At 38.4% G+C, this 25,387-nt stretch overlaps 1 protein-coding gene across 2 annotated transcripts in view; it reads right to left on the bottom strand.

Moving 5' to 3' along the window:
* The window catches only part of FAM120C (family with sequence similarity 120 member C), a 138,919-nt gene that overhangs the window by 110,555 nt on the left and 2,977 nt on the right, over positions 1 to 25,387 (bottom strand). For both annotated transcript variants that reach the window (XM_060002200.1, XM_060002201.1), the window contains exon 2: positions 689 to 935. In XM_060002200.1, coding sequence (XP_059858183.1) covers positions 689 to 935 — 247 coding nt within the window. The remainder of the gene's footprint in view (positions 1 to 688; positions 936 to 25,387) is intronic.

Genomic DNA, 25,387 nt, shown 5'->3' with positions numbered 1-25,387 from the left:
ATCCAAGCTCAAATCCTTTGGGATTATAAACAGAGGTCACACCTGAGACAAGATATTAACCTTCATGCTGTCAGTACTTGGAAAACCAACTCGAAACATAATCAACACTCTGCAATTTACTTTGAAATACTCCTTTAAAAGAAAGATTGATGATGGATAGAATGGACAGATATATGATAAAGCAAGTATAGTAAAATGTTAATGGCAGAATAGAGGTGGTAGATATAGGATTTTCATAGCAAAATTCTTGCAATTTTGCTGTACTTTTGGGAATTTTCATAATAAAATGTTAGCACAACAGAAAAAAAAAGAAAAAGATACAGAATGATTTGTGTTCTTGACCTAAATTTAGACAGTGGGTAAGAAATGCTAATGCTCTGAGTAGGAAACCAAAGTTGTCTAGGGCTAGTAAGATATTTTGGCCTAAGATGGTACTCTGCATAAAATACTTATAGAATGTAACAAAAGAAAAAGTTTTATAGGAACCAAAATAATGTTCTGGAATATCCTGTATTAATTTATAAGACAAACATGCTGAGTTTAAGAAGCCCAAAAGCACAGTGTTCGGCATGCAGACTTTCAGAAGATAAATCCAACAATGATAACCTAAATCACTCTAATCTTCATCTCTTAACACTGCAAGAGGAAACTTTAACAATCACTGGAGTCTGTTCTTTGGATCACCTACCTAGCAATGCAGCAAATATGGGAAAATTCATCCGCTTCAGGCCCAGCTGCTTGGCCACCTCCTGCATCAGGAACTGGTTGGTAGTAAGGTTCTTCCCATTCCAGCTCAGCTTCAGAGCATGGGAACTATAGTAAGAGGGAATATTGTAGAGAGCATACTCGGAGTCATGGGCAAGAAGGCCATGGAAGCCATTTTCCCTGAAAAAAGCCACCACTTCCAAATGGTGGTCTTCAAGGCTCTGAAAGACCTAGGAGGGAAGAAGAGAAGAACACATCATGCAACAGAAGCTGACCTATATTTGGTTAGAAATCAGGAAGGTTAGTAACTGAATTTTATAGTTTGTTGAAATTTAAGATTATATGAGGCTGAACAAAATAGCCTTAAAAAGAAAAGTCTCTCCTACCCTAGAACTTGATTATTCCTGTAAACACAGGCAGCATTATCCATGCGTTCATTCAAATGTCCAGTCTTTTTTGACTCCTTGCATGAAACTATGGCCTGAGGTTCTTTAAAAGAATACTGAAATTAACATGGTTTATATTATTTAAGTTTTTACTTTAAACAATAACAGGAGAACTTTGTTAGAAAGATAATAAAGCTATTATATATTGCTCAGCACCATATGTGCTTTACATACATTATCTATATACCACATGTGCTCTACATACATTATCTCATCATCAGAACAACCATGGACAAGGTAGATATGGATGAAAAAACTTGCAAGTGGAGGGACTTCCCTGGTGGTGCGGTGGTTAAGAATCCGCCTGCCAATGCAGGGGACCCGGGTTCGAGCCCTGGTCTGGGAAGATCCCACATGCCGCAGAGCAACTGAGCCCGTGCGCCACAACTACTGAGCCTGCACTCTAGAACCTGCGTGCCACAACTACTGAAGCCTGCATGCCTAAAGCCTGTGCTCCACAACGAGAAGCCACTGCAATTAGAAGCCCACGCACCACAATGAAGAGTAGACCCGCTCGCCGCAACTAGAGAAAGCCCGCGCACAGCAACGAAGACCCAAAGCAGCCAATAAATAAATAAATATAAAATAATAATAATAATTTTTAAAAAAAACTTACAAGTGGAAATAGACACAGAAAGGTTAAATGACATATAGCTAGAATCTGAATCTAAGTTCATCTCTTTAAAAAAAAAATCCCTGCTTTCTCTCTTAGGAGCACCTTAGACCGCAGGGCACCCAAATAGGGAGGGTATTTCCAAAAGTTAGAAGTCAGAAACTTCACCCTATTTTAGAAATGGAAAAACTAAGGCTGCGAGAGGTTGGCTTCCCCTAAAGTTGCATACTGAGTAAGTATATACAAGATTCAAACCCAAGCTGATCTGACTCCAGAATGCACACTTTCCATTGTACCAAACTTCTTCCTAGAGAGCACTATTTTTAATGTAATAGAGGCAGACTGTTAAGTGTCCCTCCTGTGCACGTGTCTATTGCTGTACATAAAGCATACTGAAATGGTCTGCATACTGGTTCTGCCACAGTAAGTTCCTTGACTGCAGAAACTTTATTTATAATCTCTGTATTCCTGGCTCCCACATAAGATCTGGTGCATAGTAATATGAATAATAATTACTAACAGATACTGAACATGTACTATGTGTTAAGCAAGGTTCCAATTACTTTACATGCATTAACTCATTTAATACTCAAAACAATCTTATGAGGCCATAACTATTATTATTATCCCCATTTTACATTACATCCCTAGGTCATGTAGCTGGAAGGAGCAAAGTTTGGATTTTTGTCTCTAGAGCTTGCAGACCTTGATAGTTTTGTTGAACTCAACTGACCTATTTTTTTATTTAAGTTTTAAAGGAATGGTAGTTTTCTGGAGTCTGACAGGAGTTTCAACACATTAATCTTTTTCTAAGCTATGGAAAGAGAGTCTAGTCACAGTAGATAGCCATGTCACACATTAACTCACAACAGGGGGAGGGACACTGGTAAGCAGATAGCAAAGTAAGGTCTGTATTTATTTGATATCCAGGCAAAGGAAGCAAAAATCCTTACTTTGCACTGCAACACATTTATGTCTAGAGTTACGATTAACTCCAGATAGGTCAGGGTAGGAGTACAGTTTTATGCTGTCCCCTGGTGACAGTTTCTTCCAGCATATACCTCTCATACCAGTCACTGATTAGGCATCCATCTACCTTGTACCAGGCATAGTACTAAGTGTGATATGTTCTCTCTCATCATCACAGCCTGACCATGTGGGCATTATAAGCCCCACTGTTCTGATGAGGAAACCGAGGCTCAGAGAAGTGATGTGGCATGTTTAGGGCTACAGAGCTGGGAAACAGGAACCTAGGTCAGACTGACACCAAAGCCCATGCTCTTTCTGCTACAACACATTACCTTTAGCTGGTCTAAAGCTGATTATGCCACCATCCAAGTGATTTCAACTCCAGAAAGCCAAGGACTAGTGATCTTTAACAAATCGAATGGCTCTTATAACACTAGGAATATAAATCACAACCATGTGGAAAGCATTTTCAAAATATAAAAACCTGTGTCTCACCTCAGATCTGCTGAAACAATTTCCCGAGTGTGATCAAAATGCCTATATTCCAAAATAGCTTCCAGTAGGTTCTGATGCACACTCGCAATTAAGAATCATTGACCTATCCCAATTACTCATTTTTTAAAAAGTTTTAGCTTTATTGAGATATAATTGACATATAGAATTATAAGACATTTAAAGTGTACAACAAGGTGATTTGATATACATATGCCCAATTACTCATTTTACTGCTTAAGCAACTAGCCCCCTAGAAATGACAGACGACTTGACATGGTTATCTAGCTAATCTGCAGCAGAACCAAGATTAGAACAAAAATCTCATGATTCCAGATATAAAACTTCTTTCACTACATATTCTGGGGTAAGTAATGGAAAACAATAGAATAAGAATCTCACAAATAATCCCTCACAATTCCCCAACACCCTACTCCTACCAGGCTGGTTTCCTAACTACCCTTCTCCAAGATTACTGTTTCCTTTTCTTTGCTCACTTGGTTTCCCTGCCTGGACTGCCATATTGCCTGTCTTGCCCAATGTTCCAAATACTTTCCATAGGGCTACCACCTCTTACATAAATTCTTTCATTATTTCTCTCCTCTTAACTGTTATAGCACTGAGACAGCTGACACAGTCAAGGAAGTAATTTGACAATACCATCATCTGCAAGTTTTAAGGCCATAGATTCCTTCTGCCTCTCATTGGGTATCTTCCATGGTCCTAACCAGCACTAGAAAGGACACAGAGCTAGAGTTGACAGAATAGCAAAGAAAGGCCTACAGAGGCTGTAAAAAAGGAAAGCAGCCCTGGCAAATGAAAGGGCACCATCATCTCAGTATTTGACTTCAACAACTGATGTACAAAATTCACTGGGAAAAGGCTGCCTGGATTGCGGCTTACTTAGAGCTCAAGTAGCAAAGTAATATTAGGTATCAACGGAGTACCTACTATATACCAGGCACTGTTCCAAGTACACCTCATGTCCATTAACCTTGCAATAACATCATGATGCATTATTACCTCCCTTTTACAGATGATGGAACAACGAGGCTCAGAGGTTGAAGAACTTGACCAATGTCACACAGCTAAAAAGTGAAGCTAGCCAATAAGCACGTGAAAAGATGTTCAACATCATTAGTTATTAGAGAAATGCCAATCAAAAAACCACAATGAGAAAACCAATTAACACATACTAGGATGGGCTATAAGTTTTAAAATGTAAAATAACGAGGGTATGGAGAAACTGGAATCCTCCGTACATTGCTGGTGGAAATGTAAAATTGTGCAGCCACTTTGGAAAACAGTCTAGGTGTTCTTCAAGCGGTTAACATAGGGTTATTATATGATCCAGTAATTCCACTCATAGGTATACACCCAAGAGGACTGAAAACATGTTCACACAAAAACTTATACATGGGGCTTCCCTGGTGGCGCAGTGGTTGAGAGTCCGCCTGCCGATGCAGGGGACGCAGGTTTGTGCCCCGGTCCGGGAAGATCCCACACGCCGCGGAGCAGCTGGGCCCGTGAGCCACGGCCACTGAGCCTGCGCGTTCGGAGCCTGTGCTTCACAACGGGAGAAGCCACAACAGTCAGAGGCCCGCGTACCGCAAAAAACAAACAAACAAACAGAAAACTTATACGTGAATGTTCATAGCAGGATTATTCGTAACAGTCAAAAGTGGAAAAAACCCAAATGTCCATCAACTAACAACAGATAAACAAAAGATGGTATATTCATACAAGGGAATGTTATTCAACCATAAAAAGGAACGAAGTACTGATTCATGCTACAACATGAATTAATCTTGAAAAAATTATAAAGTGAAAGCAACCAAACACACTTTTAAATGAATTGTACAGAACAGGAAAATACATAAAGATGGGAAACAGCCAGGGACTGGGAGGAAGAAAGATTGGAGAATGACTGCTAGCAGGTACTGGGTTTCCTTTTGGGATGATAAAAATGTTCTGGAATTTGATAGTGGTTATAGTTTCACAACTCTGTGGAATAGACTAAATACCACTGAATTGTATACTTTAAAATGGCAAATTTTATGGTATCTGAATTATATCGCTATTTTTAAAAACTGGAGTTAGGATTCAAATTCTGCCCACAAAGCCCATGCTCACTAACTCATTTTAAAAACTTTTGATTATGGAAAATTGTAAAATAAAAAGGTAAAGAGAATAGCATAATGAACCTTCATGATACCAGTATCCCGTTTCATATATCAACATTAAGTCAATCTTGTTTCATCTACTTTATTTTAGCTTTTTTTAATATAAGTTTTTTACTATGATAGAAAAATTACATAACATAAAATTTACCACCTTAACCACTTTTCAAAGTGTACACTTCGGTAGTGTTAAGGATACACACTTTGAGACAGATCTCCAGAACTTTTTCATCTTACAAATCCGAAACTTTATACCCATTAAACAATTCCTATTTCCCCCTCCCTCAGCCCCTAGCAACCACAATTCTACTTTATGAAATCGAAACAGTGATTAAAAATCTTCCAGCAAACGAAAGCCCAGGACCAGATGGCTTCACAGGCGAATTCTAACAAACATTTAGAAAAGAGCTAACACCTATCCTTCTCAAACTCTTCCAAAATACAGCAGAGGGAGGAACACTCCCAAACTCATTCTACGAGGCCACCATCACCCTAATACCAAAATCAGACAAAGATGTCAAAAAAAAGAAAACTAAAGGCCAATATCACTGATGAACATAGATGCAAAAATCCTCATCAAAATACTAGCAAACAGAATCCAACAACACACTGAAATGATCATACACATTGATCAAGTGGGGTTTATCCCAGGAATGCAAGGATTCTTCAATATACGCAAATCAATCACCATGATACACCATATTGACAAATTTAAGGAGAAAACACATATGATCATCTCAATAGATACAGAAAAAGCTTTTGACAAAATTCAACACATATTTATGATAAAAACCCTCCAGAAAGTAGGCATAGAGGGAACTTAGTTCAACATAATAAAGGCCATATATGACAAACCCACAGCCAACATCATTCTCAATGGTGAAAAACTGAAACCATTTCCTATAAGATCAGGAACAAGACAAGGTTGCCCACTCACACCACTATATTCAACATAGTTTTGGAATTTTTAGCCACAGTAATCAGAGAAGAAAAAGAAATAAAAGGAATCCAAATCAGAAAAGAAGAAGCAAAACTGTCACTGTTTGCAGTTGACATGATAGTATACATACAGAATCCTAAAGATGCTACCAGAAAACTACTAGAGCTAATCAATGAATTTGGTAAAGTAGCAGGACACAAAATTAATGCACTGAAATCACTTGCATTCCTATACACTAGTGATGAAAAATCTGAAAGTGAAATTAAGGAAACACCCCCATTTACCATTTCAGCAAAAAAAAAAAATTCCTAGGAATAAACCTACCTAAGGACACAAAAGACCTGTATGCAGAAAACTATAAGACACTGATGAAAGAAATTAAAGATAATACAAACAGATGGAGAGATATACCATGTTCTTGGACTGGAAGAATCAACATTGTGAAAATGACTATACTCCCCAAAGCAATCTACAGATTCAATGCAATCCCTATCAAACTACCAATGGCATTTGTCACAGAACTAGAACAAAAAATTTCACAATTTGAATGGAAACAAAAAAGACCCCGAATAACCAAAGCAATCTTAAGAAGGAAAAATGGAGCTGGAGGAATCAGGTTCCCTGACTTCAGACTATACTACAAAGCTACAGTAATCAAGACAGTATGGTCCTGGCACAAAAATGGAAATATAGATCAATGGAACAGGATGGAAAGCCCAGAGATAAACCCAGGCACATATGGTCATCTTATCTTTGAGAAAGGAGGCAAGAATGTACAATGGAGAAAAGACAGCCTCTTTAATAAGTGGTGCTGGGAAAACTGGACAGCTACATGTAGAAGAATGAAATTAGAACATTCCCTAAAACCATACACAAAAATAAACTCAAAATGGATTAAAGACCTAAATGTAAGGCCAGACACTACAAAACACTTAGAGGAAAACATAGGCAGAACACTCTATGAGATAAATCACAGCAATATCCTCTTTGAGCCACCTCCTAGAGAAATGGAAATTTAAAAAAAAATAAACAAATGGGACCTAATGAAACTTAAAATCTTTTGCACAGGAAAGGAAACCATAAACAAGACGAAATGAGAACCCTTAGAATGGGAAAAAAATATTTGCAAACGAAGCCACTGACAAAGAATTAACTTTCAAAATTTACAAGCAGCTCATGCAGCTCAATATCAAAAAAAAACAAAAACCCAATCCAAAAATGGGCAGAAGACCTAAATAGACATTTCTCCAAAGAAGATAAACAGATTGCCAACAAACACATGAAAGGATGCTCAACATCACTAATCGTTAGAGACATGCAAATGAAAACCACAATGAGGTATCATCTCACAACGGTCAGGATGGCCATCAGCAAAAAATCTACAAACAATAAATGCTGGAAAGGGTGTGGCGAAAAGGGAAACCTCCTGCACTGTTGATGGGAATGTAAATGGATACAGCCACTATGGAGAACAGTATGGAGGTTCCTTAAAAAATTAAAAATAGAGCTACCATATGATCCAGCAATCCCACTACTGGGCATATACCCTGAGAAAACCATAATTCAAAAAGAGTCATGTACCCCAATGTTCATTGCAGCAGTATTTACAATAGCCAGGACATGGAAGGAACCTAAGTGTTCATCTACAGATGAACGGATAAAGAAGATGTGGCACATGTATACAGTGGAATACTACTCAGCCATAAAAGGAAACGAAATTGAGTTATTTGTAGTGAGGTGGATGGACCTATAGTCTGTCATACAGAGTGTAAGAAGTCAGAAAAAGAAAAACAAATACCATATGTTAACACATATATATGGAATCTAAAAAAAAAATGGTTCCTAAGAACCTAGGGGCAGGAGAGGAATAAAGACACAGACGTACAGAATGGACCTGAGGACATGGGGAGCGGGAAGGGTAATCTGGGAAGAAGTGAGAGAGTGCAATTGACATATGTACACTACCAAATGTAAAATAGATAGCTAGTGGGAAGCAGCTGCATAGCACAGGGAGATCAGCTCCATGCTTTGTGACCACCTGGAGGGGTGGGATAGGGAGGGTGGGAGGGAGACGCAAGAGGGAGGTGATGTGGGGATATATGTATACATATAGCTGATTAACTTTGTTATACAGCAGCAACTAACACAACATTGTAAAGCAAGTACTCTCCAGTAAAGATGTTAAAAAAAATTAAAAAAAACAACAACCTATGGATCACTGAAGAAATCAAGGAGGAAGTAAAAAAATACATAGAGATAAATGAAAATGAAAGCACAATGATCCAAACCTATGGGATACAGCAAAAGCAGTTCTAAGAAGGAAGTTTACAGCAATACAATCTTACCTCAGGAAACAAGAAAAATCTCAAATAAACAACCTAACCTTACACCTAAATCAGCCAGAGAAAGAAAAACAAACAAAACCCGAAGTTAGTAGAAGGAAAGAAATTATAAAGATCAGAGCAGAAATAAATGAAATAGACACAAAGAAAACAATGGCAAAGTTCAATGAAACTAAAAAATGGTTATTTGAAAAGATAAAGAAAATTGATAAACCTTTAGCCAGACTCATGAAGAAAAAAAGGGAGGGACTTCCCCAGTGGCGCTGTGATTAAGACTTCGTGCTCCCAATGCAGGAGGCCCGGGTTGGATCCCTGGCCAGGGAACTAGATCCCACATGCATGTCACAACTAAGAATTTGCATGCCACAACTAAGCAGTCTGCGTGCTGCAACTAAGGAGCTGGCAATCCACAACTAAGGAGCCCACGTGCCTCAACTAAAGGAGCCCATGTGCTGTAACTAAGGAGCCCGCCTGCCGCAACTAAGACCCCACACAACCAAATAAAAGAAAAAAGGAAAAGAAAGGAAAAGGACTCAGATCAATAAAATTACAAATGAAAAAGGAGAAGCTACAACTGACACCACAGAAATACAAAGGATCATAAGTGACTACTACAAACAACTGTATGCCAATAAAATAGACAACCTGGAAGAAATGGACAAATTCTTAGAAAGGTACAATCTCCCAAGACTAAACCAGGAAGAAATAGAAAATATGAACAGACAAATCACAAGCACTGAAATTGAAACTGTGGTTAAAAAACTCCCAACAAACAAAAGTCCAGGACCTGATGGCTTCACAGGCGAATTCTATCAAACATTTAGAGGAGAGCTAACACCTATCCTTTTGAAACTGTTCCAAAAAACTGCAGAGGAAGGAAAACTCCCAAACTCATCCTGTGAGGCTACCATCACCCTGATACCAAAACCAGACAAAGATACCATAAAGAAAGAAAATTATAGGTCAGTATCACTGATGAACATAGATGCAAAAATCCTCAACAAAATACTAGCAATCCGAATCCAACAATACATGAAAAGGCTCATACACCATGATCAAGTGGGATTTATCCCAGGGATGCAAGGATTTTCAAGAAGTTAGACTGTCACTGTTTGTAGATGACATGACACTATACATAGAATATCCTAAAGATGCTACCAAAAAACTACTACAGGTCATCAATGAATTAGGTAAAGTTGCAGGTTACAAAATTAATACACAGAAATCTGTTGCATTCCTGTACACTAACAATGAAAGATCAGAAAGAAAAATTCAAGAAACAACCTCATTTACCATCACATCAAAAAGAATAAAATACCTAGGAGTAAACCTACCTAAGGAAACAAAAGACCTGTACTCCAAAACCTATAAGAAGCTGATGAAGGAAATCGAGGACAACACAAACAGATGAAAAGATATACCATGTTCTTGGATTGGAAGAATTAATATTGTCAAAATGACTATACTACCAAGGCAATCTACAGATTCAATGCAATCCCTGTCAAATTTCCAATGGCATTTTTCACAGAACTAGAACAAAAAATATTAAAATCTGTATGGAGACACAAAAGACCCCGAATAGCCAAAGCAATCTTGAGAAAGAAAAATGGAGCTGGAGGAATCAGGCTCCCTGACTTCAGCCTATACTACAAAGCTATAGTCATCAAAACAGTATGGTAGTGGCACAAAAACAGATATATAGATCAATAGAAAAGGATAGAAAGCCCAGAAATAAACCCACGCACCTATGGTCAATTAATCTATGACAAAGGAGGCCAAACTATACAATGGTGGAAAGATAGTCTCTTCAACAAATGGTGCTGGGAAAACTGGACAGCTACACGTAAAAAAATGAACTTAGAACACTCCCTAACACCATACACAAAAATAAACTCAAAATGGATTAAAGACCTAAATGTGAGACTGGACACTATAAAACTCTTGGATGAAAACATAGGCAGAACACTCTGACATAAACCACAGCAATATTTTTTTCAATCCGTCTCCAACAATGATGGAAATAAAAACAAAAATAAACAAATGGGACCGAATTAAACTTCAAAGCTTTTGCACAGCAAAGGAAACCATAAACAAAACGAAAAGACAACCAACAGATGGGGAGAAAATATTTGCAAATGATGTGACCAACAAGGGATTAGTCTCCAAAATTTACAAACAGCAGCTTAACATCATCAAAACAAACAACCCAATCCAAAAATGGGCAGAAGACCTAAATAGACATTTCTCCAAAGAAGACATACCGATGGCCAAGAGGCACATGAAAAGATGTTCAACATCGTAATTATTAGAGAAATGCAAATCAAAACTACAATCAGATATCACCAGTCAAAATGGCTATCATCCCAAAATCCACAAACAATAAATGCTGGAGCAGGTGTGCAGAGACGGGAACCCTCCTACACTGTTGGTGGGAATGTAAATTGGTGCAGCCACTATGGATAACAGTATGGAGGTTCCTTAAAAAAGTAAAAATAGGGCTTCCCTGGTGGCGCAGTGGTTGAGAGTCCGCCTGCCGATGCAGGGGACGCGGGTTCGTGCCCTGGTCCGGGAGGATCCCACATGCCGCGGAGCGGCTGGGCCCGTGAGCCATGGCTGCCGAGCCTGCGCGTCCGGAGCCTGTGCTCCACAACGGGAGAGGCCACAGCAGTGAGAGGCCGTGAGAGCAGTGAGAGGCCCGAGTATCACAAAAAGAAAAAACAACAAAACTAAAAATAGAGCTACCATATGATCCAGCAATCCCACTCCTGGGCATATATCCGGAGAAAAACGTGGTTCGAAAGGATACATGTACCCCAGTGTCCATTGCAGCACTGTTTACAATAGCCAAGACATGGAAGCCACCTAACTGTCCATCGACTGAGGAATGGGTAAAGAAGATGTGGTACATATATACAAGGGAATATTACTCAGCCATTAAAATGAAAGAAATAATGCCATTTGCAGCAACATGGACAGACCTAGGGATTGTCATAATGAGTGAAGTAAGCCAGACAGAGAAAGAGAAATATCATATATCGCTTATAAGCAGAATCTAAAAGGAAATGATACAAAGGTACTTACTTACAAAACAGAAACAGATTCACAGACTTAGAGAACAAACTTATGGTTACCAGGGGGAAAGGGTTGGGGGAAGGGATAGTTAGGGAATTTGGGATTGACACGTACACACGGCTATATTTAAAATGGAGGGACTTCCCTGGTGGCACAGTGGTTAAGAGTCTGCTTGCCAATGCAGGGGACACGGGTTCTAGCCCTGGTCCGGAAAGATCCTACATGCTGTGGAGCAACTAAGCCTGTGAGCCACAACTACTGAGCCCATGTGCCACAACTACTGAAGCCTGTGCGCCTAGAGTCCATGCTCTGCAACAAGAGAAGCCACCGCAGTGAGAAGCCTGTGCACATGATGAAGAGCAGCCCCCGCTCACCACAACTTGAGAAAGCTCGTGTGCAGCAACAAAGACTGAACGCAGCCAAAAATAAATAAATTTAAACGATATATCCATCTAGAACCTCAGAATGTGAATTTATTTGAAATTAGGGTCTTTGCTGATACAATTAAGGTAAAGATCTTGAGATAAGATCATTCTGATCTAATGACAAGTGTCCTTATAAAAGAAGACTGGGGACATCCCTGGCAGTCCAGTGGTTAAGACTCTCCGCTTCCACTGCAGGGGTCACAGGTTTGATCCATGTTCGGGGAACTAAGATCCCACACGCTGCATGGCCAAAAAAAAAAAAAAAAAGGATAACAAACAAGGAGCTACTGTATAGCACAGGGACCTCTGCTCAATATTATGTAACTACCTAAATGGGAAAAGAATTTGAAAAAAAAATAGATACATGTATAAGTATAATTGAATCACTTTGCTGTACGCCTGAAACTATCACAACATTGTTAATTGACTATACTCCAATATAAAATGAAAAGTTAAAAATATAGATCTTAAGCATATAAAAAGATAATCAAACTCACTTGTGATAAGAAAAATTAAAACAATACAGAAACATGGTATTTTGCCTATAGGATTAGCAATTACTGTATTGGTGAGGGAAACACACGCTTGCAAATATTGAAGGCAGGGGTATTAATGGTATAATCTCTAGGGAGAACATTTTGGCGAGATCTTTTAAAGTTCAAATGCACATAATTTTTGACTTTGCTTCTAGGGATTTATTTTAGATATTTAAAGCACTTGGAACAACAAAGGCAGTGCTGAAATATAAGCAGTGGCATTGCAGTTGTACAAAGTATTCACTGCAGCATTATTTGTTCTAGCTGAAAACTGGAAACAATCTAATTAAAGGACTAATTATATAAATGATAACATATGCATGCAGTGGAATAGGATGGAACTGTGAAAAATAAGGACAAACCTCTGCATACTCATATGAAAAAATCAGCATGATATATTAAATGATAATAGCAAAGTACAGAATATTATGTAAATAGTATACTATCATTTGTGGTTTTTAAAGGTATATTTGTGTGTATATAACATGTATGTATATATACAATGTATTTATATGTATAGTTATATATAGTTGCTTTATATGCATAGTCTCTCTGGAAGAATACACAACAAACTGATAATACTGATCATCTCTGAGGAGGAGAAACTGGTGGCTAGGGTCAAGAGTGGAAGAGAGTTGGTTTGTTTTTTTTTGCCATGTATCTTTTTGTATATTTTGAATTTTTGTACCATGAATTGCAATATTTATTTAAAAGAGGAATTACTACTGAATAAAAGCAGAACATATTCCAGGTTAAAAAAAATTAAACAATACAGAAGGGTGTACAGTGAGAAGTAATAGCTCTCTTATCCCCATTCCCTGGAGGTAACTGCTATTCCAGGCCTCTCCCCTGAACAGTCTGATTCGCATGTCTAAGGCTAGGCTGGGAATGTGTTTTTTTAAACCAATTTATTGAGGTTTATTGACATACAAAAAGCTGCACATAATTAATGTATACAACTTTATGAGTTTAGAGGTAAATATCATTACCACAGTCTACACCAGAAACATATCTATTACCTCCAAAAGTTTCCTCCTGCCTCTATTATCATTTCTTGTGATAAGTAAGAACACAAGATCTACTCTCTTAGCAAATTTTTCAGTATACAATACAATATAGGCACTATGCTGTGCAGTAGATCTCTAGGACTTATTTATCTTGTATAACCAAAATTTTATACTCTTTGACTAAAACCTCCCCATTTCCCTTTCCCAGCAGCTCCTGGCAAGCACTGTTCTACTCTCTGCTTCTAAGAGTTTGACAATTTTAGACTCCTCACATAAGAGTATCATGAAGTGTTTGTCCTTTGGAGTCTGGCTCGTTTCACTCAGCATAAAGTACTCCAGGTTCATCCATGTTGTCCCAAATGGCAGGATTTCCTTGATATTCCATTGTATGAATATACCACATTTTCTTTACCCACTCATCCAACAAGAGATACTTAGGTTGCTTCCAAGAACCCTAGGTGATTGTCATGATGGAAGGCAAGTTTAAGAAACAATGCTCTCTAGTCAGATCACACATCATGACAATTTATTCCTAGCAAAATACAATCTAGAATGACTGATGGCAATTAAATCCTGACCAAGGCAAGGAAAAAGCCTTCCAGCCACAATGCCCCTCGGAATAGCTGAGCACCCTGGCTCCATTTCCACATCTATGATGACTGCTACCCTCTGAAGCAGAATGAGTTCCTGGCCCTAATTGGTCCAGTTCAGTTGTTAACCTTGCAATTTTCCAGGAGACCTAAAATTATTTAGGTGAGATTAAATAGCAACATATGCAAACAACAAATCACAAAAGGAGCACATCTGAGCTTTAAAGAAAGTAGGAGTTGAGATCCTGAACAACTACCTATAGCTTTTAATTGCTGGCTTACTGTTCAGTCCAACAAATATGAATTGAGGGACTACTAAATGCCAGGATGCAGACAGCACAGAGTAGGCCACTTAAACGTGAGAAGCTATAAGCACCTCTGTGTACCATGGGAACACAGAAGAAAGGCATCTAACCAGTCAGTGAGGTAATGCTTTCTAGAAGAAGCAACACCTATTTATAAAACTCAAGGGAAAACAGTTCCCTGAGAAAAGTTTAATGTCTCATTTCCAATCACATGTAGTAGTCTACAGCACTGGCTTTCAAACTGCTTCCCAAACCAGGATTATGGAGAATTGGACCAAATAACCAGACAGGACAGGTACTCCTATTATTATTATTATTATTATTTCTGCGTTACGCGGGGCTCTCACTGTTGTGGCCTCTCCCGTTGCGGAGCACAGGCTCCGGACGCGTAGGCTCAGCGGCCATGGCTCACGGGCCCAGCCGCTCCATGGCATGTGGGATCCTCCCGGACAGGGGCACGAACCCGCGTCCCCTCCATCGGCAGGCGGACTCTCAACCACTGCGCCACCAGGGAAGCCCGGTACTCCTATTTTCTCTTCAATCTGAGCTCATATTCTCCATTTTATCTATTTTATATTTTGGGTCTTTCAGAAAATATTTTATTAAAGAACATTTTCTATTAAAAGCAACTATAAGTATTTATCACTAGAATGTAGCTCCAAGAAGGCCAGGATTTCTTGGTCTGTTTTGTTTACTGCTATACCTCCAGTGCATAGAACATAGGGAATCAATGAACCATTTAGACTTTCAACCAATATTTAATGAGTAAGGCACTGATACATTCCAGGCACTGATCTAGATGTGAAGATACAATAGTGAACAGGAGCCCCAAATTCCTGTCCTCATGGAGCTGACATTCTAGTGATTAATATTTCACGATAGGCATAGGGCCATAAAGAATATCTAGATTGTAAGCCTAATAGTTGCAGTGACGGTATTATACCCATCTGGGTCTCTAGAATCCTGCCTGACCATAGAGAGCTTAATCCAGAGGCAATACCGCTTTCTGACCTCTGCAATACAACTTCCTCCAGGTAATCCCAAATGCCGTTGGGATGCTAGCCTTGCTCCCATCTACCATGTTGAATACATCAAACTGGTGTCTGACTCAGGCAGGGCTCTGTGGTCCACTTTCTCCACCTGTTCTCAATTTCCAAAGAAAAGGAAATCAGAGATGACAAGGAAGCATCACTTTATAAGAAAAGTCAAGGGGAGGATGTGTAAGTCTGCTTTAGCAATAGAAATATGGATGGTTTATATTTCAACTGCAAGGCCTATGTGCCTTGAAGTCTAATTACCTTAAGATTACAGACCAAGACTACTGTTGATGCAAATTTGCATCAACACTCTGTGGAGTTCAACAACCATTAAGAAATTAAACTGATAAACCACAAAGCTAGGAATAATGTCAAATTAAAAAGTAAGAATAGGGATTTCCCTGGTGGTCCAGTGGGTAACAATCCACCTTCCATGGGTAAGAATCCACCTTCCAATGCTGGGGATGTGGGTTCCATCCCTGATCGGGGAACTAAGATCCCACATGCCAAACTAGAGACCCTGTGTATCACAACTACAGAGCCCATGTGCTCTAATGCCTGCACGCCACATCTAGAGAGAAGCCTGCATACCGCAACAGAGACTGCATGCCGCAACTAAGACCCGATGCAGCCAAAAATAAATAAATAAATATTTTTTAAAAAATAAATAAAACATAAGAATAGCAGCAATTGAAAACCACAGTCAATTCCGGGCAACATTGACAAAGTGGCCTTGCCTCTCAGCTGTAGGAGTTTCAGTTAACTACATACACACGCACGGTAGAGTCTTTGCCATTAAATACTGCAGTCAAGCTAGAGGTGGTAGAATACTGATCCAGTGTTCAGTAAAGGCTATTAAAAGTGTTAAAATTGAGTTAATACTCAATTTTAGTACCCTTAAATTGCTCTCAGGCTGCCAAAAGCCAGCCCATTTCTGTAGGTGAAACTGCTTGTCACATGTAAGAAAGAAGACTTAGATTTATTAAATCTGTTGTGGCTCATTTAGGGGCTGGAGACTGAGCATAACTTTTGTAATCAGCAGATACAGCAGGAACTTCAGCATCCAGTGGACCTATGCTCAAATTGAAGTGGTAGGGCAAATCATCGGCAAGTCACTTAACTTCCTCATCTATAAAATGGAGATTTTGCTATATTCCTACCTAATTGTAAGATTTTGCATGAAACTATTTATATAAAATACCTAGCATACAGGTTCTGAAAAAGTCATTCTGAAATAAAACATAGCCTGTTTATCCTGCAGAGATGAAGCCTATGGTACATATTACTCTCTGCAGGTCCTCAGAAATCATTTGAAACAAGTAGATTCCAGAATAGGCACTTGCTCTGCCCAAAGCAAAATCTTCAGTATTGAAAAATCAGAAGGTCTGATGAAAGGTATTCTTAGGAATAAGAGGAGAACAAAAGTCCAAGGTAGCTTTTGGGTTACCTTGGAAAGGACGACAGGAGTTGCAGAGAGGACAGTGATGTTGAGAAATTTCTAAGAGTCCTTGAACCAGTGGCTGCAGCTAACATAAATGATTGAAAGTGGTTAAGAAAATCAACTGCCAGAAATTTTTTTTCCCTAAACTATGCTGTGGGTGTTAACAATATAAACATGCAAAATACTGGAGTTAACATTTTAAATTCAAAATTAAAAGCAAAAGTTCAAAATAGAAAAATTTAATCATTACATTTTTGCGTCTGATTTATTCTCCTTTGACTTGGAACAGGAGGTCTGATGTTTTTCTTATGTACCAAGAGGTCAATGTTAGGTCTTATATTTTTGCGTTACAATGTGCACTAAAGAATTTAGCCTTGAATCCTTTTACTGTGAATGATTAATTTTATCCTATTTCATAATGGAAAACAGCTGCTTAGAAATGTAGGAATTTCCAAACATATAGATGTCTTGCACAGTGTTTTTTATATTTAGGGTTACTACTCCTGAGATATTGCAGAATTCTGGTATTTCAGTGACATCATGCTTCACTTTCAGTACCATAGCACAGCAATTCAGTATCTCCACTGTAGCTATTCTTTCACACCATGAACATCAATTGAGAAAGGTTAACTGAACTATTACATTAATTCATTTTCATAGAATATAATGTCAGAAAACCTTTTCTGGAATTCAATAGACAACTCCACAATTGGGGGAATGTAATTCAGGCCATCACATTCATTTCTTGGAAACCAATTTCAGCAAAGTCAGCCAGTCTATCTCCTGCCAAATTAGTTTCCCAAAGGCATAATTTTGCTAGGAATGAGCAAATACAACCACACATTTGGAAGGTATTTCTGAACAACCTTGTTTTTATTCAAAGTGAATTGTAATGTCAACGAAACAGGTCAAATATATTATTTCAGTCATTGATGGTGTGCTGGATGCCTTTTGGATGCCAAATAAGTAATCTTTTCCAGTATCTTCAATACCATACCTCAACTAGGTCAATTAATCTCCATAATAGGGAAGATTTCCATGACGTGAATCTAATAATTCACCAAGCAAAGTATTCAACTATGGTGCAAACCACAATGTTAATTACCAGTTCTTGACATGATTCATTTTGAACATTTTTGCACAAAAAGTGGAATCCTAAGGAGTGATACAATGAACAGCTTTAAGTCTTTGTAAAGTGTTTCTGAAAAAACCTGAAGTTTCCTTAAGTACAACAGTAACACTATTGCAGAAGCACCATCTGTAGTCATATTCACTAATTTTGACCAATCTATACTAAAAATTTCAAGACTCTTCTCAACATACAAAATCCAGGTATTTCTAGATGTACCCGTCAGAGGCAAGTCCAAAAGAGTTAGACTGCATCAAAATTCTAGGTGCGGAGGTTCTTAAACTTTAGGGTGTATCAGAATCAGTTGGAGGGCTTATTAAAACAAATTAACAAGCCTCATCTCCAGTAGGTCTGGGGTAAGGCCTGAGAATCTGCATTTATAACAAGTTTCCAGGTGGTACAGTGCTGTTGATTAGAGACCATACTTTGAGAACTACTGGCTAGACACATAGCTAGGCTAAGTGTACCTTTAAATGCATAGTGTTTATATCTGCTGTAACCAGTTGTAATCTAAAACTTTACAATTTAACTTCTTGACACAATGTCACAAAAATGTTCAGCCACCAATCTTTAACATCCTGAGCAACAGTATCTACTACCTTTGCAAATGCTTGTCTATAATGTAAATTCTGCTGTACTCAACACTCTTTTCTTAAACGACTACCTACAAAAGGCTTTCAAGCCCTGGCAATTTTTTCATGTAATATATAATTGCATTTCATGGCAGTATTACTTAATTCTATCTGTATTCAAAAACAACCTATTGAAATTCCAAGCCCTTTTTAAAGTTCTTTTTGTTTCAGCACTCATAATTCTTGTATACTGGTCATATTTCTTACAACGGTTTATTTTTAAATGGTGTCTTAAATTGTAGTCTTTCAACAAACACATTTTATTTAGATATAGAGGAATACTCATCACTTCCACTAGGAAATAGGCTCCCTTTGATTTTCCTTTAAATATATGACCTTCCTGTATAGATAATTTTTCTTTTTTTCACAGATATGGGCACAAGAAATATTTCATATTCTTCAAAACTACTATAAAAAAGTACAAGCACAACAATCAGTGGTGTCTTAGTTATCTATTTCTGTATAACAAATTACCCCCAAAACTTAGTGGCTTAAAAAGCATTTATTTTCTCATAGTATCTGTGAGCGTGGCTTAACGGGGTTCTTTGGCTCAGGGTCTCTCACAGGCTGCAATCAAGGTGTCAGCTGGGGCTGCAGTCATCTCAAGACTTGGCTGGGGAAGGATCCACTTCCAAGCTCACTCATGTGGCTGTTGGCAGGATTCAGTTCCTTGTGGGCTGTTGGACTGAGGGCCACAGTTCCTCACTGGTTGTTGGTCAGAGGCTTGCCTCAGTTACTTGTCACATGGGCTTCTCCCAAGGGCAGCCCACAACACGGCAGCTTGCTTCATCAGAGTGATCAAGCAAGAAATGCCAGAGAGAGAGAAAGAGAGAGAACAAACAAGATGGAAGTCACAGTTTCTTATAACCTAATCTTGGAAGTGACATCTCATCACTTTTGCTGTAGTCTGTTCATTAAAAGCAAGTCACTAAGTCCAGCCCACACACAGTGGGTGGAGGTAGATTAAACAAGAGTGTGAATACCAGGAGGCGGGAATCACTTGGAGCCATGTAGAAGATGGTTATCATGAAAGGCAAGTGGCACTTGGTCACTGTGTCAGGGAGACACCATGGATCGGTAGAGACTCCAATAAATGAAGACAATGTGGCTCGGCAAAAGGGGTCAACCAGTGTTGTGAGAGGATCTGATATTTCAAGAGTGGTTGGAAAGTCAGAATTCTTGGTAACGTTTCACAGTTTTTAAAATGTTGGCAACAAGTTCATATTTGTTAAAAAAGAAATGCGTTTGTAAAATGCAAGTTAAATGATAGAAGAAAATGAAAAATCATTCAACTAGATGATGCCTTAATATTCAACCCAAACCCACTATTTGACTTCAGATTCTGATGAACACTATTGATCAATGAAAATCAAAGAAGTTCTTTTAAAAAAATGTGTGGGGCTGTGGGCTGTCAGTTTGCCATCCCTGCCATACCTTTGGGATTTTCTTTGTGGTGTAGATGAAAGGGCAAAGGTTTTGGTGTCTGAAATGCAAATTGTGGTTCTGCCACTTCCACTATGTCCTTGGGCCTATGACAAGAGCCAGAGAAAAGATATTCCGGGCTATTATTGTTAGTATTTTCTTACTTGTCTCCCCTACTAGACTATGAGCTGCTGGAGGGTTAGAAGACCCACCTGACCGCAACACTCCCTTATCTCACTTTCCTACTTCATTCTTCTGTACAGCACTTACTATACTACCTAAATACTATATATTTTGTCTTTTTATCTTGTTTATTGTCTGTCTTTCCCACTAGAATATAAACTTCATGAGGTCAGAAACCTGTCTGTTTTGGTCACTGCTTTATCTTCTCAATATTGAACTGTGCCTAGTGCACAGTAGGAGCCCATTAAACATTTGTTTAATGAATGAATTCCATTGTTTATAGTCTTAGCACAGGGTCTGGCAAGAGTAGGTGTTCAAAAAATGCTGAAAAGCATTCATTGTCCTGATAAGAGAATGGTAGGCAGATCAAGAAGTACCCTACATGCCATGCCAAGCTTAAGGCATGAGAGTGAAATGTCCATGTCCAATCTACCTGGCACACAAGTTATTTTGGTCAAAGTAACTGTAGCTGGCATATATGGCATTTACTATGTGGTATATAATGTTCTAAGCACTGTACTTATATTAAATCATTTAATACTCACAATAAAGTCTGTGATGTAGCTTTTATTACTATCCTCCTCTTCCACATGAGAAAACTGAGGCAGAGAGAGGTTAACTTGCCCACATTTATATAACTAGTAAGTAAAAGAACAAGGATTTAAACCCAGGCAGTCTGGCTCCAAGGTCTGTTCTTAGCCATTATGCTACACAAACTAAATATAAGAAAAGTGTTCTGGAAAATGTTATTAAAATGCAACTATACTGTTTTGAGAGATGTTAAAGATGAAGGATTTTGATCTCAAATATATTTAGGTTCATATCTTGGCTCAACCACATTCCAGCAGTGCAACCTTGGGCCAGTGACTATGCTGAGCCTGTTTTTATTTTAGCTATAAAAAACGTAGATTAATACATATCCTGAAGGGTGGCTGTGATGATTAAATGACATAATGAATCTGACATAATGTGAGGTACCTAGCCCATGTGGTAGCTATTATTACTAACACCAAGGGGGAATTTATTCTATAAATGCATTGCTAAGCAGCTACAAAACTTACTTTTACTTAACAGAGTTTGGCAATTCCATTTGGAATCAAGTTAATTTACATGGAAAGAAACTATAACATTATAAAACACTGGTTCTAAATTCTTCCTTATCTGCCTTTCTCTTTCAACAACCATTATTGTATATAATGTGTCAAGCCCTAGAGCAAAATCTCTGCCCTCTTGGAACTCAATTAAAAGATAATCACAAACAAACTTCCAGTCATAAGATAAGTAAGTTCTAGGGATGTAATACATAGCATAGGGGAAAAAAAGAGAATTATAATGCGATATGAAAATACTATGAGAGAAAAAAATATGAGAGGTAAAAAGAACACTCTGGTAGCACAAGGGAAGGCATCATTTACCTTGGCTGGGAAAGATTTCATAGTGATAACTTTTGAGCAAGAATAAGTATGAATTGGCTACACAATGGTGAGAGTAAAATAAGAAAAGCACTATGTGAGAGGACATGGTATGTCTAGGAAGCCAGAAAAGTTCAGAATGGTTGGGACATTCCAACGGTTGGAACAGGTGTGGGCAAAGGTAAGCACCAAGTAAGGCTGGAGAGAGTTTGGGATCAGACTGTGAATGGCATTGTCTGCCATGCTGACAAGTCTGGGCTTAGTAGGGTAGGCAAAAAGTAGCCAGTGGGTATCTTCAGGCACAGACAAAAGTCAACTTTGGTTTTCAAAGTATCTCTGACAGCAATGTAGAAGATGGACTATGGTCCAGAGAGTGGTAAAGGAACAAGTTGAGGCAATTTTCATGGCTCAGATAAGAAATGATGGCAGCCTAAACTAGAGCAATGGGGGTGGAAGTAGCTGGACTCAGTAGACATTTCTGAGGTAGAGGTGACATGATCTAGTGACCGAGTGGATATGGGAAGTGACAGGAGAGTGAAAAATTGAGAAGAACTCCATGGTTTCTGGCTTGAAATGGATGAAAGACGACATCCATAGAAAAAGAGAACTCCAAAAATAGAACAAGTTTTTGGGGAAAATAATGAATTCCATCCTGGATATTTTTTAGTATGAGTGACCTATAAGACATCGAGTAGTAGAAAGCTGAAAAGATGTGTCAAAAGCTCATGAGAGAGCTTAGGGGTAGAGAAAGAGCTATAGGAATAATCAGAATACAGTTAACATCTAAAGCCATAATAATGGATAAGATTGCTCAGGAAATGAATATAGAAGAATATAACTAGGACAGAAGTCTTGAGAGCACCAATGCTTAAGGAAGCAGTAAGAGGAGGAGAAAGAACTAGAGACTTATAAGGAGAATCAGAAGTGAGCTGCATCATGGAATCCAAGAAAGGAAATTCAAGGAAAGGATGGCTCATGTCAATTATCTCATAGAGGACCAATAAAGGGTAAGAATGGAAATGGTTTTGGTGCCTTCAGAATGGTGACATCACATATCAAGTGGCAATAGGCTAGGAAATAGGAACTAATACGGTCTTCTTTTTTCAAGAATAATGGTTAAAAGGGAAAAACAGGGATAAGGATAATGGCTTAAGGAAATTACAAAGTAAAGGGGAAGTTTTTGTTTTTTAAAGGTTATTTGTATACACTTACATACCTATAAGTGAAAGAAACCAGAGAGAGAGACTTAAAATGCAGAGAAGAAAGAGATTGCTACTTTTGAATTCCTATAATATCACTATATGACTCACTCACTTGGCACTGAGCTTACACATTTGCCTTGTACTGGCAGTATTGTACATTTAGCAATGCTGGCACAAACTAAGTGCTCAATAAATCTACTTATTATTATTTTTCTTCATGCATCTATGCATATTATCTGGCCAGTAAAAGTATACAATCTTACACAAGAATGTACAGAAAGGAAACTGTGTGGTGAAACTGTGGAAAGAGACTGAGCAATACAGATCCAGAACAGATTTTTACCCACCATTTACTAGTGTCCAGACCAAAGAAAAATCATTTCACTTCTTTGCACCTGTTATTCAACCGTTAAATGGGAAGAATATCACACATTCTTGCAAGCTTATGAGGATTAAACAAGCTATTTAAAAAGCACTTTATATACAACTTGGTGCTCAAGAAGAAGACCTAATTACTATTATGATAATTTTTCCTACCACTAGAGCATCTAGAAGAGTCACTAACGTTTCAGGATGTGTCAATGACTGAGGATAAATAAATAATCAGGAGGCACAGCAGCCACTGCTATACTGTATTCTAGAGAACGAAAGCACAAAATGGCATCAGCTGTTGGTCAGCCTTCTCAAACTTTGCTTATTCATTTACCATCAACATGATTTCTGCCACATCCAAGTACTGAACCTTAATACTTTTCTTTAAATCAACTTACTTCTTTTTTTTTTTTTTTTTTTTTTGCGGTACGTGGGCCTCTCACTGTTGTGGCCTCTCCCGTTGCGGAGCACAGGCTCCGGACGCGCAGGCTCAGCGGCCATGGCTCACGGGCCTAGCCGCTCCGCGGCATGTGGGATCTTCCTGGACCGGGGCATGAACCCGTGTCCCCTGCATCGGCAGGTGGACTCTCAACCACTGCGCCACCAGGGAAGCCCCAACTTACTTCTTTAATTGGCCTCGTTCTAAAGAGTTATAGCTGTGAAACTGCGGGTTTCATGCGTTATCTTTTTTTCTAATATATATATTTAACCATTAAAACAAAGTATTCATCCCATTAACCACCCCACATCATCTTTCAAACCACATTCTAAAACTGCTTTAGGGTTGCTGTGAGACCCTTAGGAAGAGATCAGGTAGCAATTTGTGGTTTTACTTAATTTTTCTGCTACTGGCAATGATAATTTACAAAGGTTTGCAGAATGTACAAATGAAACAAACCAAATGACAAAATTCATCCCAGTTATATACCCTGAATATTTTCATGGAAAGTCCTAAATTGTCTAAAGCTAAAGAGACAGCCCAGCAATTTATCTTTTTATGTAATCCCTCCATCTCTATTTCTCTAACACAAATGAAAATGAGATTGTGAATAAAGGCCCATCCTGTGACCTAGTCTCAAGAACAGAACCAAGGAGAGGAGAAAAACACTAGTGGGTTTTGCTCTGAAGCACTAGCATTTCAATCAAAAGATATGGTAGGCATGCAGATCATTCAAGTGAAAACCTGCTATCTCCAAGATAGTGGAACACTCCTCTGAAAAGGCAAACCACAATGTGTTATTAACCAATACCTTTCAAGTCTGTGTTACAAACCAGGAAGTTCTCCATCACTCCAACAGCAACAACAACAACAATCACTGACCAGAACCGGGAGAGAAAACTTCACTCACTGATAACAGCTACAGATACTTTACATACGCACTTTTGGAGCCAGTCTTAAATCCACTATGTTAAGAGCCACACTACACACTTTTAAAAAGTCACTCCTACAATGCATTCTTAGATCACTAACCTTTTCATTCAGGGAAAAAAATGTAACCTGCACCTAAAATATACATAAGTTATTATGGAGACTATGAAAAGATAAGAGTTTGTTTATAATCTAGCATGGGGAACAAGACATGTATTTCACAAACGGTGGCACTCATGACTGAAGAGAGCTGCTGGGAAATTTCCCCCCAACATTTTATTAAGAAAAACTTTAAACATACAGCAAAGTTGAAATAATTTTACAGTGAACATTAGAAAAGTCACGACTGATATTCTACCATTTTTACTACATTTGCTTTATCACCTATCAATCCATCTTATTTTTTTACAAACTGCTGGGATTTTAAAAATAAGACTATGTTTAATGAAGAATCTTAGTAGGCCATATTAGGGTTGCTTCTCAAAAATTTTCACTGATGAGGTGTATGAACAAAAAAGCTGGAAAAACTCAAACCCATACTCAGTGTTCAATTCCTGCCAACCTCC

Source organism: Delphinus delphis, chromosome X (genome assembly GCF_949987515.2).
Source record: "Delphinus delphis chromosome X, mDelDel1.2, whole genome shotgun sequence".
Taxonomy (NCBI): domain Eukaryota; kingdom Metazoa; phylum Chordata; class Mammalia; order Artiodactyla; family Delphinidae; genus Delphinus; species Delphinus delphis.
Note: the sequence above shows the minus strand (reverse complement) of the source record. Positions and strands in the feature narration are given on the sequence as shown.